The sequence below is a fragment of the Notolepis coatsorum genome (assembly GCF_963971535.1).
Source record: "Notolepis coatsorum genome assembly, chromosome: 17".
Taxonomy (NCBI): domain Eukaryota; kingdom Metazoa; phylum Chordata; class Actinopteri; order Aulopiformes; family Paralepididae; genus Notolepis; species Notolepis coatsorum.
Genome location: NC_140181.1, coordinates 23,903,640 through 23,918,885, shown reverse-complemented (window position 1 = coordinate 23,918,885; position 15,246 = coordinate 23,903,640). Strand labels below are relative to the sequence as shown.

Genomic DNA, 15,246 nt, shown 5'->3' with positions numbered 1-15,246 from the left:
AGTCCTCCTTCTCTTCTAAAAGTGCATGATTGTCTGGCTCGGAGTTTGGCGAGGAGATGTTGGTTCCTAGGTTGGACAGCATCCCGGACTGTTGGCTCACTGTTGGGAAAAGCACACACACGCACGCACGCACGCACGCACGCACGCACACACACACACACACACACACACACACACACACACACACACACACACACACACACACACACACACACACACACACACACACACACACACACACACACACACACACACACACACACACACACAAACACACACACACACAAACACACAAACACAGTTTCCAGATAGGATATTGAAGGTCATTGTAAATTAATACTAAGAGTACACTGTCCTTAAGAAATACAAAGAGTACATTGTCCTTAGTAAAAATACTAAGGGCTAGATCCACAAAGAATGGATTGCACATAGCAAGTTGCACCCTTACTTACAATTCATTATGAATTGAAAATGGAGGACCCTGATGTAAACAAGACGAAAGTCTTTCTCTGGTCTGCATCCCCTTAACAATTGTGTGTATTGAGCCGTACAAATTTTCATTCAATCAATCACTGTGCAGATTGATTGATTGAATGAAAGTTTTATTAACAGATTGCAGAATGGGTACAATACAGTATGGCTCAATACACACAATTGTTAAGGGGATGTAGACCAGAGAAAGACTTTCATCTTGTTTACATCAGGGTCCCCCATTTTCAATTCATAATGAATTGTAAGTAAGGGTGCAACTTGCTCCATGCAATCCATTCTTTGTGGATCTAGTATTTTTAAGGACAGTGTACTCTTAATGTTTATTTTTTATTTTTATTGAGGCCTACGACATCGTTCTATGACCGCAACACACCAGTGGCAAGAACTAGGATACAGATCGCTCTCGTATGGTACTGCTTAAATATACATTTGTGTGCAGAGCAGTATCATTAGATTTGAAACAGTGAATATGTGTGTGTGTGTCTGAGCGTGTGTGTCTGAGCGTGTGTGTGTGTGTGTGTGTGTGTGCGTGCGTGACAGACCAGAGACAGTATGACTGATGACAATGCAATGGCTGAGAAGCGTGTTTTTCTGCATATATATGCAGGCACGCTTGTTTGTGGGAGACAAGCGAAGAAGAGAGAAGAGAAGGAGAGGAGAGAAGAGAAGAGAGAAGAGAAGAGAAGAGAAGAGAAGAGAAGAGAAGAGAAGAGAAGAGAAGAGAAGAGAAGAGAAGAGAAGAGAAGAGATGAGGAGAGGAGAGGAGAGAAGAGAAGAGAAGATAAGAGAAGATGAGAGAAGAGAAGAGAAGAGAGCAGAAGAGAGGAGAGAAGAGAAGAGAGGAGAAGAGAAGAGGAGCAGAGCAGAAGAGAGGAGAGAAGAGAAGGGAGGAGAGGAGAGGAGAGGAGAGAGAGAAGAGAAGAGAAGAGAAGAGAAGAGAAGAGAAGAGAAGAGAAGAGAAGAGAAGAGAAGAGAAGAGAAGAGAAGAGAAGAGAAGAGAAGAGAAGAGGAGAGGAGAGGAGAGGAGAGGCAGTACCTGTAGGGTTGCTCTCCTGTATGCGTCCTCAGATGTCTGGTGAGGTTCGCTGATCGAGGGAAGATCTTTCCACAATACCTGAGGGAAGAATGGAGAGAAGTGTGGATGAAGAGAAGAGAGAAGGAAAGATTCCTCCCATCCACTACTCAAACTTCTGCTGCCTTTCTGTTGGCCACACCCCCTCAATTTCTGCTGGCCACGCCCCCCCCCCCCTTTCTGCTGGCCATGCCTCCCTTTCAGACTCTTAGAAACTAGAGTGCAATATGTCTATAGTAGGCCTACTAATACCAAGTGCTACAATAGCTGACGGTTATTATATCACAGCTACTAAGTAGCAAAAACACACTGCATACTGCATACTCTCAGAAAAGTACATAGGTATAAATAACACACTTAAAGGTGCTATAGATAACAGCCGCTAGATGTCGCACTAGAGCCTGTAGTTTATCCAATCAGATGCATTCCATGTGGGGAAATGGGAAGTAGGGAGGGGGATATAATTTATGCCTGCAACATAGAACATAAATATTCAACCGGCTAACATTTTTTAATGATAAATTAATTCATCAATCATTTATTTACACACCTTTCTAAAAGCTCTGTGGATTATTATAATAATTTTTTAATGATTACTCTACATAAAAATGTATCATAGCACCTTTAATATGCTAAAGGTACACTTCAGCATGGAAAGATCTGCTACTATTTGACGTGGGTTGTACCCACACAGGACTCACCTGCAGGTGTAGCGTTCCTTGCCCTTACGGAGGATGGCGTCAGAGAGGGAGGGGGGGCGGTGAGCGGAAGCTGAAGAGAGGATGGGCTGAGTGCTGCAGGGAGGTGGGGGGAGCGTCCAGTTTCAGAGTTCCAAAACTCTCCAGCTTCTCCGTCATGCTCTCCATGGCTGACATCTGGTCAGAAGGGAATATGGGGGAGAGAGGGGGGGGGGGGGGGGGGGGGGGGGAAGAGGAGACACAAATAAGCGACCATGGTCAAGACAATCACAAAGAGCAAGAGAAGTCACTAAAAGGAAAGCATGTGTGTGCTGTGCTGGTGTGTGTGCTAGTGTGTGTGTGTGCTAGTGTGTGTGTGTGTGTGTGTGTGTGTGTGTGTGTGTGTGTGTGTGTGTGTGTGTGTGTGTGTGTGTGTGTGTGTGTGTGTGTGTGTGTGTGTGTGTGTGTGTGTGTGTGTGTGCGTCCGTGCGTGCATGTGTGTCTCTGCTGAGGAAGAGCACTACAAGGTAGATAGAATGTGAGGAGACAGTGGAAGTGTTTGAGGAAGCAGCATAGCATAGAGGTCAGCCTTGGTGATTGTGCTGAGTTGATCCTCCCCCCAGGGGACACCCATCCCCAACCCAACCCCCCCCCCCCCCCTACTGCAGGCACTCAATGAGCTATTGAAGAGTCCCGACGGGAGCGGTACAATATAGTTTAAAAGATACCCCTGACTGATAGGCACTTCCCCTCCGCGAGCAGCTCAGGAACAAAGGGGGACTCGAGGCGATGTGGGAGAGTTTATTTGCTGAAAGGAGCTCACATCCTTCCTTGTTTAGTGAATAAGGGGATGAGGGAGAGACACGGGGACAGACAATCCGTCTCAATGTGTTTATGGGCGGTATGAGAGTGGACGGAGGGCCGTGGGGCAACGCATGGGACTGGGCTGGAGTGGGCGTAGAGGGAAGAGGGAAGAGGTTGGATTTGAGTTGCTCTGATATGAGGTCATCATGGGGAAAAGCCTGTGAGAATATTCCATTGGAAGGACTTCGATGAAGAGAGCAGGGCAGATATAATGCAGATATAATGATTTTCGTTTCTGCATCTGATAAAATGCAACAATTTAATAATAACAAATGAGATACAAAAAGGGGAATTCACACTATGCTCTTCCTGCGCCCCGGGACAGTTCAGTCAGTATGTTCTTCCTGTGCCCCAGGACAGTTCAGTCAGTATGTTCTTCCTGTGCCCCAGGACAGTTCAGTCAGTATGTTCTTCCTGTGCCCCAGGACAGTTCAGTCAGTATGTTCTTCCTGTGACCCAGGACAGTTCAGTCAGTATGTTCTTCCTGTGCCCCAGGACAGTTCAGTCAGTATGTTCTTCCTGTGCCCCAGGACAGTTCAGTCAGTATGTTCTTCCTGTGCCCCAGGACAGTTCAGTCAGTATGTTCTTCCTGTGCCCCAGGACAGTTCAGTCAGTATGTTCTTCCTGTGCCCCAGGACAGTTCAGTCAGTATGTTCTTCCTGTGCCCCAGGACAGTTCAGTCAGTATGTTCTTCCTGTGCCCCAGGACAGTTCAGTCAGTATGTTCTTCCTGTGCCCCAGGACAGTTCAGTCAGTATGTTCTTCCTGTGCCCCAGGACAGTTCAGTCAGTATGTTCTTCCTGTGCCCCAGGACAGTTCAGTCAGTATGTTCCCCCTGTGAACAGTTCAGTCAGTATTTGTGAACACACACCTCTTTCTCCTAAAGCTAGGTACCAGATATTTTTATATATATATTTTTTTATCTTACAATTTATAGATGTATATTTATTTTAGACGTATTGTGAATCCTACATTGTCATTGGCAAGTATTGTCATTGGCATTGTCTGAATAGCAGAGAGGATGAGATACTGTAGATGCCAAGGTAATGATATAGCAATCAAATATCTCATGTGATCTACCGGTATGTTGATGGCGTAGAACACATGTATGTGAACATCTCCCAAAGAGCAGTGAAGTATAGATATATGACATGAGTATAAACAATGAATGTATTAACAGACACCTTAAGAAGATATTCCACAAGGCTAGAGGAAACAGAGGTGCGGGTAAGCAGGATACTACCCTCGTGCTTCCTTTGTTAGCTCATAATATATGGCCTACATGTACACTACGTATACAATAATGTCCATTATGCAAATGCATGTGTATCTGTCTTTTATGCATCAGTGCATATGTGCGTTGCCTAACAAAATCCCCATTGATAGAGGAGCCAGATCCCAGGTCAGATTAAAGCCTTTCCCAATGGAGAGCCCCCCATTCTCCTGGACACAAACACAGGATGTCCTTGATGGACACGTTGCTATTATCTAGCTAGCCAGCCAGCCAGAGGAAAAAAAAGAAAAACAGCCATGGGGAAGTTATTAGCTGGCCTGTGTGCTCCCAGCACATAAAACAATGCCATAACTAAGTTTAGCAGCACCAAGTGGTTTCGTGGGACAGCTCACCTCCATTCAAAAGAGTATTCTTTCTTATTAATACTATCATTCTCCGTAATCAAGATTTGTAGAGAGGGGGGAAGGGTTCGGGGACAGCCGAACAATGTGACTGATTATCAAAGGGGCTGCGATAACACACTGTGTCTTCTGAGCAAGGTGGAAGTGGCGAGGTACGGAGGCGCCATTCAGTAAACAAAGGAAGAAATCATACAGAACCCATGAGAAAATAACATCAACATTGTGGAATGATGTTTTTTAGGACCGTATCAAATCAGACTGCAGCACCGTGGGAGGTGTGTGTGTGGGGGGGTATTTTCACATAATGTGTGTTATGAAAATAATAACTGATAGTATCTGGGAATAACAGGCCTGTGTAGAAAACGGAGCAGGCAGATCTCCTACTTGGGATTCCATAAAATGTTTTTTTTTTAAGCGTAAGCTTTGCATGTGAAATACCTGTGGGTGGAAGAGCAGTGGTGAGGGCCTGAGGAACTTCTCCTTCAGAGCTCCTACGGGGTCGAGTAGCTTCCTCTTCTCCACCCTGCTGGACCAACGGCAAGGCAAAGGGTTACGTACCAAGGTCAGCCGTACTCCAACCATACACTACTAGACACCAACCTCTACCTCCCTGATAGTGACAAACTGTGCACATTGAATACACAGGATTAGATGAAAACTGACCTTGGTGATGGAGGATTGGTAAGATCTGGTCTACTCGGGGCTGAAATACCTGTATATGGGGTCCATGAAGAAGGGCGATGGCTTGGCGTAGTGCAGGGGTGGCTGCTGTGCTGGGTGGCCCAGAGGTAGCTGGTGCAGGGGCATCGGGGGCTGGTGCAAGGACAGGGCGTGTGGGTGTGGGTGTGGGTGCCCACTGGGGAGCTCCTCTTTGTGGGGTACACCCTTGCCAACTCCATAAATATGATTCTTGCGGTTGTGGGGCTCAGGGGCCACGCCGTTGTGACCAACCCTGTTTCGGCTGCCGATGCTCAGGTCCAGTGGCTGCTCCTCACCGCTGGAGATCAGTAAGGATCCACTACTGCTCCCACTATTGCTGTTGAGGTTGGAGGCCTTGACGGGGGTGGGAGGAGACGGCTTGTTCTCCTTGGACTTGGTAGTGAGGTCAAAGGGTGACTCGGTGGGGGTAGGGGCTCCCGGGGCACCGGGGACCATTTTGTGCAGCTGCTCACGAGGCGACTTGGGCTCAGCCTTGAAGAACATGCTGGGGTTTAGGGAGCCTCGGTCAGCACTGAAAGGGTAGAGGGAGTGGGGGAAGTTGGGCAGGAATGGGAAAGGAAACATGGAATGGTAGGGCAACGGGCCCATCTTCTTCTCCTGATGAAGACCCATCAACCCGGGCCCAAAATATTTCTCAGCGATGGAGGCAATGGCTTTGATGGAGTCAGTGGTGACCATATTTGCGTGCGTGCCTGTGGGTGGGAGCGCTTGCTCGTCAGGTGGCGGGAAGAAGGAATGTTGGGACGAGGACAGGAACGGCCGATTGATGGCCAGGCTCCCTGAGCTGGAGACGGCCGATACTAACCCACTGTTCACCTCTTCAGGCCACTGGCCCTCTTGACCCGACGGCGCCCCAGAAGGTTTCCTCCTCTTGCCGGTGCGCTCACGTTCACTCTCTCCGTCGCTGTCCAGGTCCGAACCGTCACCCGAGGCGGTACCAGTGGTGGTGTCCAAATCTGTTCCACTCGTCGTATTCACATCTTCGAGGTCACTGCCGTCAGACATGTCTGCCATCTTGGATTTGGCCTTGGCCTCTCCACAGGAAGACACGTCTTGCTTGTTTTCCTTCTCCTTGTCTTCTGCCTGACTCATAATGTTGTTGTTCATGGAGCTAACCAAGGAGAGTGGAGGGGCATCGAGTGGGCTTCGAGTCAGCTTCCCCTCATGACTGTTGCTGCCTAGTGGGCTCTTCAGCAGGGCGTTGGGAGGCAATAAGGGAGGTCTGGGGTACAGCGACGGTGCAAAGAGACCGGGGAAACCGTGCGAGAGGGATGGGAAACCGTGGGGTCCTGGACCAAAGGGCAGACCGGCATGAGGGTGGTGACGAGAGGGGAAGTAGTCAGTGAACCCCAGGCCCGAGTGGTTGAGGCCTGGATGGTGGGGGTGGTGGGCCTTCACCTTGGCCATGATGGGGCTAGAGCTCATGGGAATGCCCGCGGTGAACATCCCCGCCGGAGAGCCATAATGGTTCTTTCCCTCGCAGAAGCGCCGGTGCTTGTTGAGGGAGGAGGTAGTGCTAAACATCTGTCCACAGTCCTTGCACTTGATCTGGGTGCGACAGTCCGCGTGCATGCGCTTGTGGCGGCAGAGGTTGGAGAACTGGGTGTAGGACTTGTGGCACACCTCGCCTGGGGGAGGGGCAGAAGGACACAGACCACCGGGGCCTGGTTAAGCCAATTTAACCACTGTCTCTAATTCTCTTCACAATTCACATTATTCTTTTCATCAGGATGTCAAGCACATAAAAGGCAGATCGGATCAGGACAGGGATCAGTGGTGATAGGAAACCAGTGAGTGAAACTGCATCTACAATACGTACATTTTAACTATTGACAGCATGCAGCACAAATGGCAGGATCTCCATTTAATGCTATTTATTTTTATCAATTTTAATTATTAAAATAAAATAATTTTTTTATTAAACTGTAGCCTACTGGTAGGACAATTTCTAACAGCATTTATATATCAAAGTAGAAAAATAGAACCATGGAAATCATAATAAGACTCATTGATCACCATGAGAATGATAATTATATAACTCCTCCTCATTCCTCACCGTGGTTAACTTGGTCTACTTTCAACCCTCTGAAACCTACTGGTTAGCTGGTGGATCATCCAACATTAACATTGCTTTAAAGCTTGATGTGAAGCCAGTGGTCTTTTATGAACCTTGAGATGGCAGGGAATCCATTCAAACACAGCATAATAAGGGCGGCTAAGTGGCGCAGTGGGCAAGGCGCTCGCCACTAGTGCAGGAGATGCTGGGTTCGAGCCCAGCTCTCGGCATTGCTACCAGCTTGGCTGGTCGTTCATACTAACACAATTGGCAGTGTTAGGGGTGGGAAAGCTGGTGGGTGGGTCCTGGTCGTTGTAAACAGCGACGAAAGGATCAAAGGGGGGTAGTGTGCTCCTTCCACACGTTACACCCTCTCAGTGAGAGTCCGCGCTGCCAGGTGAAAAGAAGCGGTTGATTGGCTACACATGTGTCGGAGGAAGCATGTGATAGCCTCCACTCTCCCAGACCAACTGTAGGGGGTAGGTGCGCAGCGACCAGGAAGGGGATTGGGAATTGGCATAACGACTAACATTGGGATGGGAGAAAAAACTGAGGAAAAAGGAGGGGGAAAAATATCAATAAAAAAAAAACACAGCATAATAGGTTACCAGGAAATGGGCTAAATATGGCTCCAAAGTCAAATATCGCTCCAATCTCTAGAGCGTGACTATGGACCAGACCAGGGACCGTACGGTAATAATACCAAGACCAAGTGGTCTCCCGCTGATCTGAATGGAAGTGCATTTGGTGATGGTGATGGTGATGATGATGACGATAGGGTGCTCTTGACTACCCGCTGCTCTGACTTACAGATAAAGGGTTTGACACTGCTGTGGATGTGCTTGTGCTGCTTGAGGCCTGAGGAGGTGGCGAAGGTCTTGCCACACTCCGGGCACGTGTGCGCCCGTGCCCCCACATGCTGCGAGCGGATGTGGCGCTGGAGGTTGCTAGGATCCGTGAACACCTGCAGAGAGAAGCCACCATCACAGAGACATAAAATACACATGACCCCACACACACACACACACACACACGCACGCACACACACAGAAATACAAATAGCAGAATATCAGTAACATGCCTTCCATGTGTTTTTGTCTTGCCTATTTATTTTTGCGCTGGCAAAATTGCATTATCACTATGTAATAATTAGTCCATTTATAATATCCAGCCATGCTCAGTATCAAAACATACAGTATGGTGTCTGAGAGTAAACAGCAACATAACCACTATACAAGATCGGCAGAAGCAGTCAAAGCCTGTGTGTGTGTTGTGTGCACAACTTACGTGCTGGGTTTGCTGTACCTTATCACAATTTTCACACTCGAAGCGCTTGCCGCTGTCGTGCGACATCTGGTGGCGTATGAGGTTGGACTTCCAATTGAAGGCCTTGGGACACTGGTCACATTTGTACTCCCTCTCCTCAGTGTGGACGATCATGTGTTGGCCCAGACTGGACGAGGAGAAGGTGTCCCCAAGTGGAAGAAAAGTACACTTAAGTATATATATATACATATTTTTTTTTCTAGATCAAAACGTATACAAAATTAGTGTGGGAAAAAAAACTAAAAAACGATGCTGATTTATTTTGCACATAATCTCACACACACATCCAAAAACTCGAAATAGTTTTGCGCACATTAATTTAGTTTGACTGTTGTTGAGAATACGTTTGTTTGAATATGGGCACCGGTGATGTCATTGAGAACATTGAATCCTTGTGTTAATTACAGCTCAATGAAATGATAAGGTAGTAGTCCCTATACGACAAGGTGTTGCTATTTATTCATCTTTTTTACTCTCAATAACTGTCCAACTAAATGACTGTGTGCAAAACTGTTTGATGTGTGTGCTAATGTGCATAATAAATAAGCATTGTCTTTTGGCCACTTTAACATGTGCTTAAATATATTGAAATTATACTTTTTCCATAATAGTACGAGTACAACTTAAGTTTAGTAGACATCCGTTTTTTTTTAAGTGTACTTAGATCACACTTACATTAATGACTATCATACTAAACCTGTGCTTTGAATTAATACATGAAAGCACATAAGTACCAAAGATACATTGTAAATATACTCTCAGAAAAATACATAATGGGTCGAAATATACTTTTGGTAGAAAAAGGGGGTAACCACTGCGCTCAGACAGGTGCGTAGTCCAACATTAATTATGCAAAAAAGGAGGTAGGGACCGCACTCGGAATATCGTTGTTTTTAATTTTCAAGTTGTTAAAGGACACAAAAAAAAAAAACAGTACAAAAAAAAAAACAGTACAAAACTAATTAGGTGGGTTCTGTACTGTTAGGTGGGTTCTGTATTGTTTGGTGGGTTCTGTACTGTTTGGTGGGTTCTGTACTGTTAGGTGGATTCTGTACCGTTAGGTGGGTTCTGTACTGTTTGGTGGGTTGTTTGGTGGGTTCTGTACTGTTAGGTGGGTTCTGTACTGTTTGGTGGGTTCTGTACTGTTTGGTGGGTTCTGTATTGTTTGGTGGGTTCTGCAATGTTTGGTGGGTTCTGTACTGTTTGGTGGGTTCTGTACCGTTAGGTGGGTTCTGTACTGTTTGGTGGGTTCTGTACCGTTAGGTGGGTTCTGTACTGTTTGGTGGGTTCTGTACCGTTAGGTGGGTTCTGTACTGTTTGGTGGGTTCTGTACCGTTAGGTGGGTTCTGTACTGTTTGGTGGGTTCTGTACTGTTAGGTGGGTTCTGTACTGTTTGGTGGGTTCTGTACTGTTAGGTGGGTTCTGTACTGTTTGGTGGGTTCTGTACTGTTTGGTGGGTTCTGTACTGTTAGGTGGGTTCTGTACTGTTAGGTGGGTTCTGTACTGTTAGGTGGGTTCTGTACCATTTGGTGGGTTCTGTACTGTTTGGTGGGTTCTGTACTGTTAGGTGGGTTCTGTACTGTTAGGTGGGTTCTGTAATGTTTGGTGGGTTCTGTACTGTTAGGTGGGTTCTGTACCGCTAGGTGGGTTCTGTACTGTTTGGTGGGTTCTGTACTGTTAGGTGGGTTCTGTACTGTTAGGTGGGTTCTGTACTGTTTGGTGGGTTCTGTACTGTTTGGTGGGTTCTGTACCATTTGGTGGGTTCTGTACTGTTTGGTGGGTTCTGTACTGTTTGGTGGGTTCTGTACTGTTACTTAGGTGGGTTCTGTACCGTTTGGTGGGTTCTGTACTGTTTGGTGGGTTCTGTACTGTTTGGTGGGTTCTGTACTGTTTGGTGGGTTCTGTACTGTTTGGTGGGTTCTGTACTGTTAGGTGGGCTCTGTACTGTTTGGTGGGTTCTGTACTGTTAGGAGGGTTCTGTAGTGTTAGGTGGGTTCTGTACCGTTTGGTGGGTTCTGTACTGTTAGGTGGGTTCTGTACCTATACTCGTTTGGGAAGATCTTCTCACAGTCCTTGCACTCGTGAACGGGCTCATCGCTGTCCTCCCGCTCCTGTTTGAAGTCTTCACTCAGTGTGTCAAAGATGGACCCGGCGCTCGAGCAGGAATACTTCTGGTGCCGCCGCAGGTCCAGCGCCGCGGTGAACAACTCATCACAGTCCTCACAACGGTACATCGCTTCATCTGCACAGACACACACACACACACACACACACACACACACACACACACACACACACACACATGCACACGCCCAGATAACTTGGTTAAGAGACAGATAATGAAGCCAATGCGTTACAATTTAAACGTGTAGAATATGAACACATAAATAAATGTAATCTCAGCGAGTCCAGTATGTACCGGTATTAGAGAATACATAGATGACATTGATACCCTGCCTCTTTGAACTGCTGCGGTCAGGCAAGCGATACCGGAGTCTCATGGCAAGCACAGAGAGACTCAGAAGGAGCTTCTATCCCCAGGCCATCAGGATGCTCAATGAACAATGAACAATGAACAATAGGCAAACCATCAACACACCCACAGCGCACATACACTCACTTAAATAAACAACACACTGTAGCACCCACTTTACCACTTTAGACACACTTTACACTTTATATTTATATTATTGGTAAGGAAATTGCACATCATTCTCATTCCTTATTGCACCTCCTTATTGCACCTCACCACCACAAGGTGGCACCACAAGCTAAGCTATACCTCACTTTTTTGTACCAGCTGTACATACTGTATATATTTAGATACACTGAACAATTTAGTTGTTTACACTTGTTTACGTACTTGACTTCTTGACTTTCTATTTTATACTTATTATACTTATTTTTATACTATCTTGTTATTACCTAGCACACTCTCAGGAGCAACACAGAAAGAAACATTTCATGCAAAGTATTCTGTATCCTGTATGACAACTAATAAAGAAACTTGAACTTGAAACTACCCAATCAAAACCAGACAGTAGCTCTTGTTTTATATTATATGGCTTAAAGACAGACAGACATACAGATCTAGATAGATAGATAGATAGATAGATAGATAGATAGATAGATAGATAGATAGATAGATAGATAGATAGATAGATAGATAGATAGATAGATAGATAGATAGATAGATAGATAGATAGATAGATAGATAGATTCGATTTTCATTATATTCATATAAAACACAGAATCACAATAGAATCACAGAATCATAAAAGAAAAAACTGATCTGAAACTATAGAAATAGTGAAGTGAGGTGTGTGGAGGAAGAACAGGAGCTAAACTAAGCTAATCACACTCCTGTTCATATCTACAGTACGTTCACACACACACAGACACACACACACACACACACACACACACACACACACACACACACACACACACACACACACACACACACACACACACACACACACACACACACACACACACACACACACACACACACACACACACTGTATATTCCAATTAATATTTATAAAAATGAACATCAGTTAGCAGTAACGCGTAGTATTCATTACCAGGGCTAATTGCTTTGCTAAAGGCAGTGCAGGCTGGGAATGTGCTGTACAGTATAGGAGGTGTATTACAGTAGGAGGTGTATAATAGCACACCGGGGAAACAATAGGAGCTGCTTTTCCCTTTCCCACATTGATAACCTTTCTAATACTTCTCGCCACCAAGGTCAAATGCATAAAACTCGGACCAGCTTTTTCAATGGCAGGTTCCTGAGTCCGATGCCAAGTTCAACAGCAGCTCAGGGGACTGCCTGCCTGCCTGCCTGGTGCAGGACTGGGTTTGGATGTGCGTGCGTGTGCGTATGTGCCCGTGTTGACATTTTCCAAAAAGAATGAAGCCATAAGAATGAGCCATAAGGAGGAGCAATAAGCGGGGGCAAAGTGGCGCCGACCCCACTGTGATTTCAGCCGTGCCCGTTCTGCCATGACCTAAGCAGCCCCGCAGGTCCGCCGTCCCACCCTGCACACATCCATCACTCTCAAGCTCGGCTTAATGAGTTTATCCAAAACGACTTACAGTGCAGGGCTCTCACCTGTTCTCTGCCGTACGTGACCGTTCACCCAGCTGGAGGTTCTCGGAGGCATTAAAAGGGCATTAGTGTGGTGACATGGATGTGTCTAACCTTGGGAATGTGGTTAAATAACCTTCTGGGCAACGGTCCATTACTCTAAAACACGAATGCTATAAGCTAACTAGCCCTTACTGCTGACTCCACTACTGTACACATATGTCATCGGTGAGTGTTTAGCCACGGAAGGGGCTGTGGTCGTGTTCCAGTCCAGACCGAAAACAACTCAACACACACATATTCTGTTGGTGTTCCCTTTAAAAGTATAGGACCAATAATCTGTGAAAAAGGTTATGGATGTTTTATTCCACGTTTATACATACATATATATAGGCCTACATATTGACATAGTCAAATCAACTTCTCGAAGATCCATCTATTTTAATATTCCATGTTCTTCGAATGTCTGGGGCCACTGCTTTAAAATTCCTTTTCCTATAGATCACCTGGACCCCTTGGGTATAGTTTTCTGGTTATATATCACGGTTTTTATACAGTAGTCCATGGGAAACAAAACCTAGCAAGCCATAACCTTGCTGTGCCAGTTATCAATAAACACACAAGATGGACGCACGTTTGAACATAGCCTGAATCTCCAGCTGGCTGGCTGACTTATCCCTGAGGTTCTCTGTCTGACACATAAAGTGAACTGATGATTAAATTGAACATATACATATATGGTAATCAGATATACCAAATGCATGTATAGCAGTAGCAGAGCCTTTTTGCCTGTAGGAACTATTTTTCATGACAATACTGACGATTTTACAGGAAGCGAAAATCAATCCCCTGATACAATTCTCAGCGCAGCATCCTCAGACATTTCAAGTAGAGTCTGAGCAATACTGGATTGTTGGGGCCGATGCCAATATTAAGGAGTAAAATATTCTGATATTGATATATCGGCCAATATATACACATTATGTATATATTATGTTATATTATATTATGTAAGATAGATAGATAGATAGATAGATAGATAGATAGATAGATAGATAGATAGATAGATAGATAGATAGATAGATAGATAGATAGATAGATAGATAGATAGATAGAGAGTTGATGTATTTCCCGAGATTTAATCAAACTCAAAACTGGTTGGAGCTTGTGTCCACGTGATGATAGCGCAGTTCACACACTATTCTTAAATTCAACTTCCTATACGTTTCACAGCAACATGTTGGCGGCAATGATGCACATAATATATATATATATATATATTTTTTTTTACCTCAGTTAAGAGTGCGTGTTTGGTGTGGGCTGCTCTGCTCATAAATGGGAGGCTAATAGCTCCGCAATTATGTGCAGTTTAGCGGCTAATCTGGGAGCATGGGTGAGGTCTCATGGGACTCCTTCAAGTCCTACTCTGTTCCGATAAGAGAGAGAGAGAGGGAGAGAGGAGAGGACCCGGGTCAACTCTCTTAACTCTGTCTCAAGCATCTCGCATGAACGCACGCACGCACACACACACACGCACACACACACGCACGCACACGCACACACACACGCACGCACGTCGCACATGCCTTCTCTGTCTTTCACACCCTCCTCTGCAGTCTCTTAAATATCCTCGCATGCTTTTCCTCTCGTCTTCTCGTTTCCTTGGCGGTGAGATCAGAGGAGAGATATCGTTCGGGGGGACACATTTGTGTGTGTTATTTATTATTGTGTATATTATGCACATTTGTATAGTCCTGCATCATGACAAGTTAGTAGTAATAATCAGATGTGTCCTCTTCCCTGTACAGTACAGGTCAGGCTGTACCGGAAACACAAACAAAACACCGTGACCTGACAGCCAGTCCCACTTTCACCGCAGAAGGGAACCGATGTGCGCGTCAAGAAACCCGGCGGGGCTTCTATACACGGGCCTTTTCCCGCTTAAGCAGAACTTTTATAGAAAATGCACTGAATGAAATTGAACAGCCATCATAAGGCTTAGATTACGAGATAAAAAAAATATTGGATGTATTCAGTTTGACATATAAACCCGGGTTTATATATCGACGACATTAGAGGAGGGTGGGCCGGAGTGATTCTCCCGGTTTCCCCAGTCATTACGCGCGGCGCGCATAGGGAGCGGGTGAAGATTGATTGATTGATTGATTGAACATTTTATTAACAGATTGCAGAATGGGTACAATACAGTACGGCTCAATACACACAATTGTTAAGGGATGCAGACCTGAGAAAAAAAGATGTGAGTCGTCATGGCCAGAAAAACAAACCACAGCCACTAATAATAATGTGAC

At 45.6% G+C, this 15,246-nt stretch overlaps 1 protein-coding gene across 1 annotated transcript in view; it reads right to left on the bottom strand.

Annotated features, from left to right (window-relative positions):
• LOC311243977 (histone-lysine N-methyltransferase PRDM16-like) overlaps positions 1-15,246 on the bottom strand; it is a gene marked incomplete at its 5' end in the record, with an annotated part of 43,320 nt that overhangs the window by 25,794 nt on the left and 2,280 nt on the right. Inside the window, 8 exon segments of the mRNA XM_084333385.1 lie at positions 1,529-1,606; positions 2,266-2,321; positions 2,323-2,439; positions 5,178-5,265; positions 5,452-7,087; positions 8,326-8,479; positions 8,821-8,968; positions 10,882-11,083. Coding sequence (XP_084189511.1) covers positions 1,529-1,606; positions 2,266-2,321; positions 2,323-2,439; positions 5,178-5,265; positions 5,452-7,087; positions 8,326-8,479; positions 8,821-8,968; positions 10,882-11,083 — 2,479 coding nt within the window.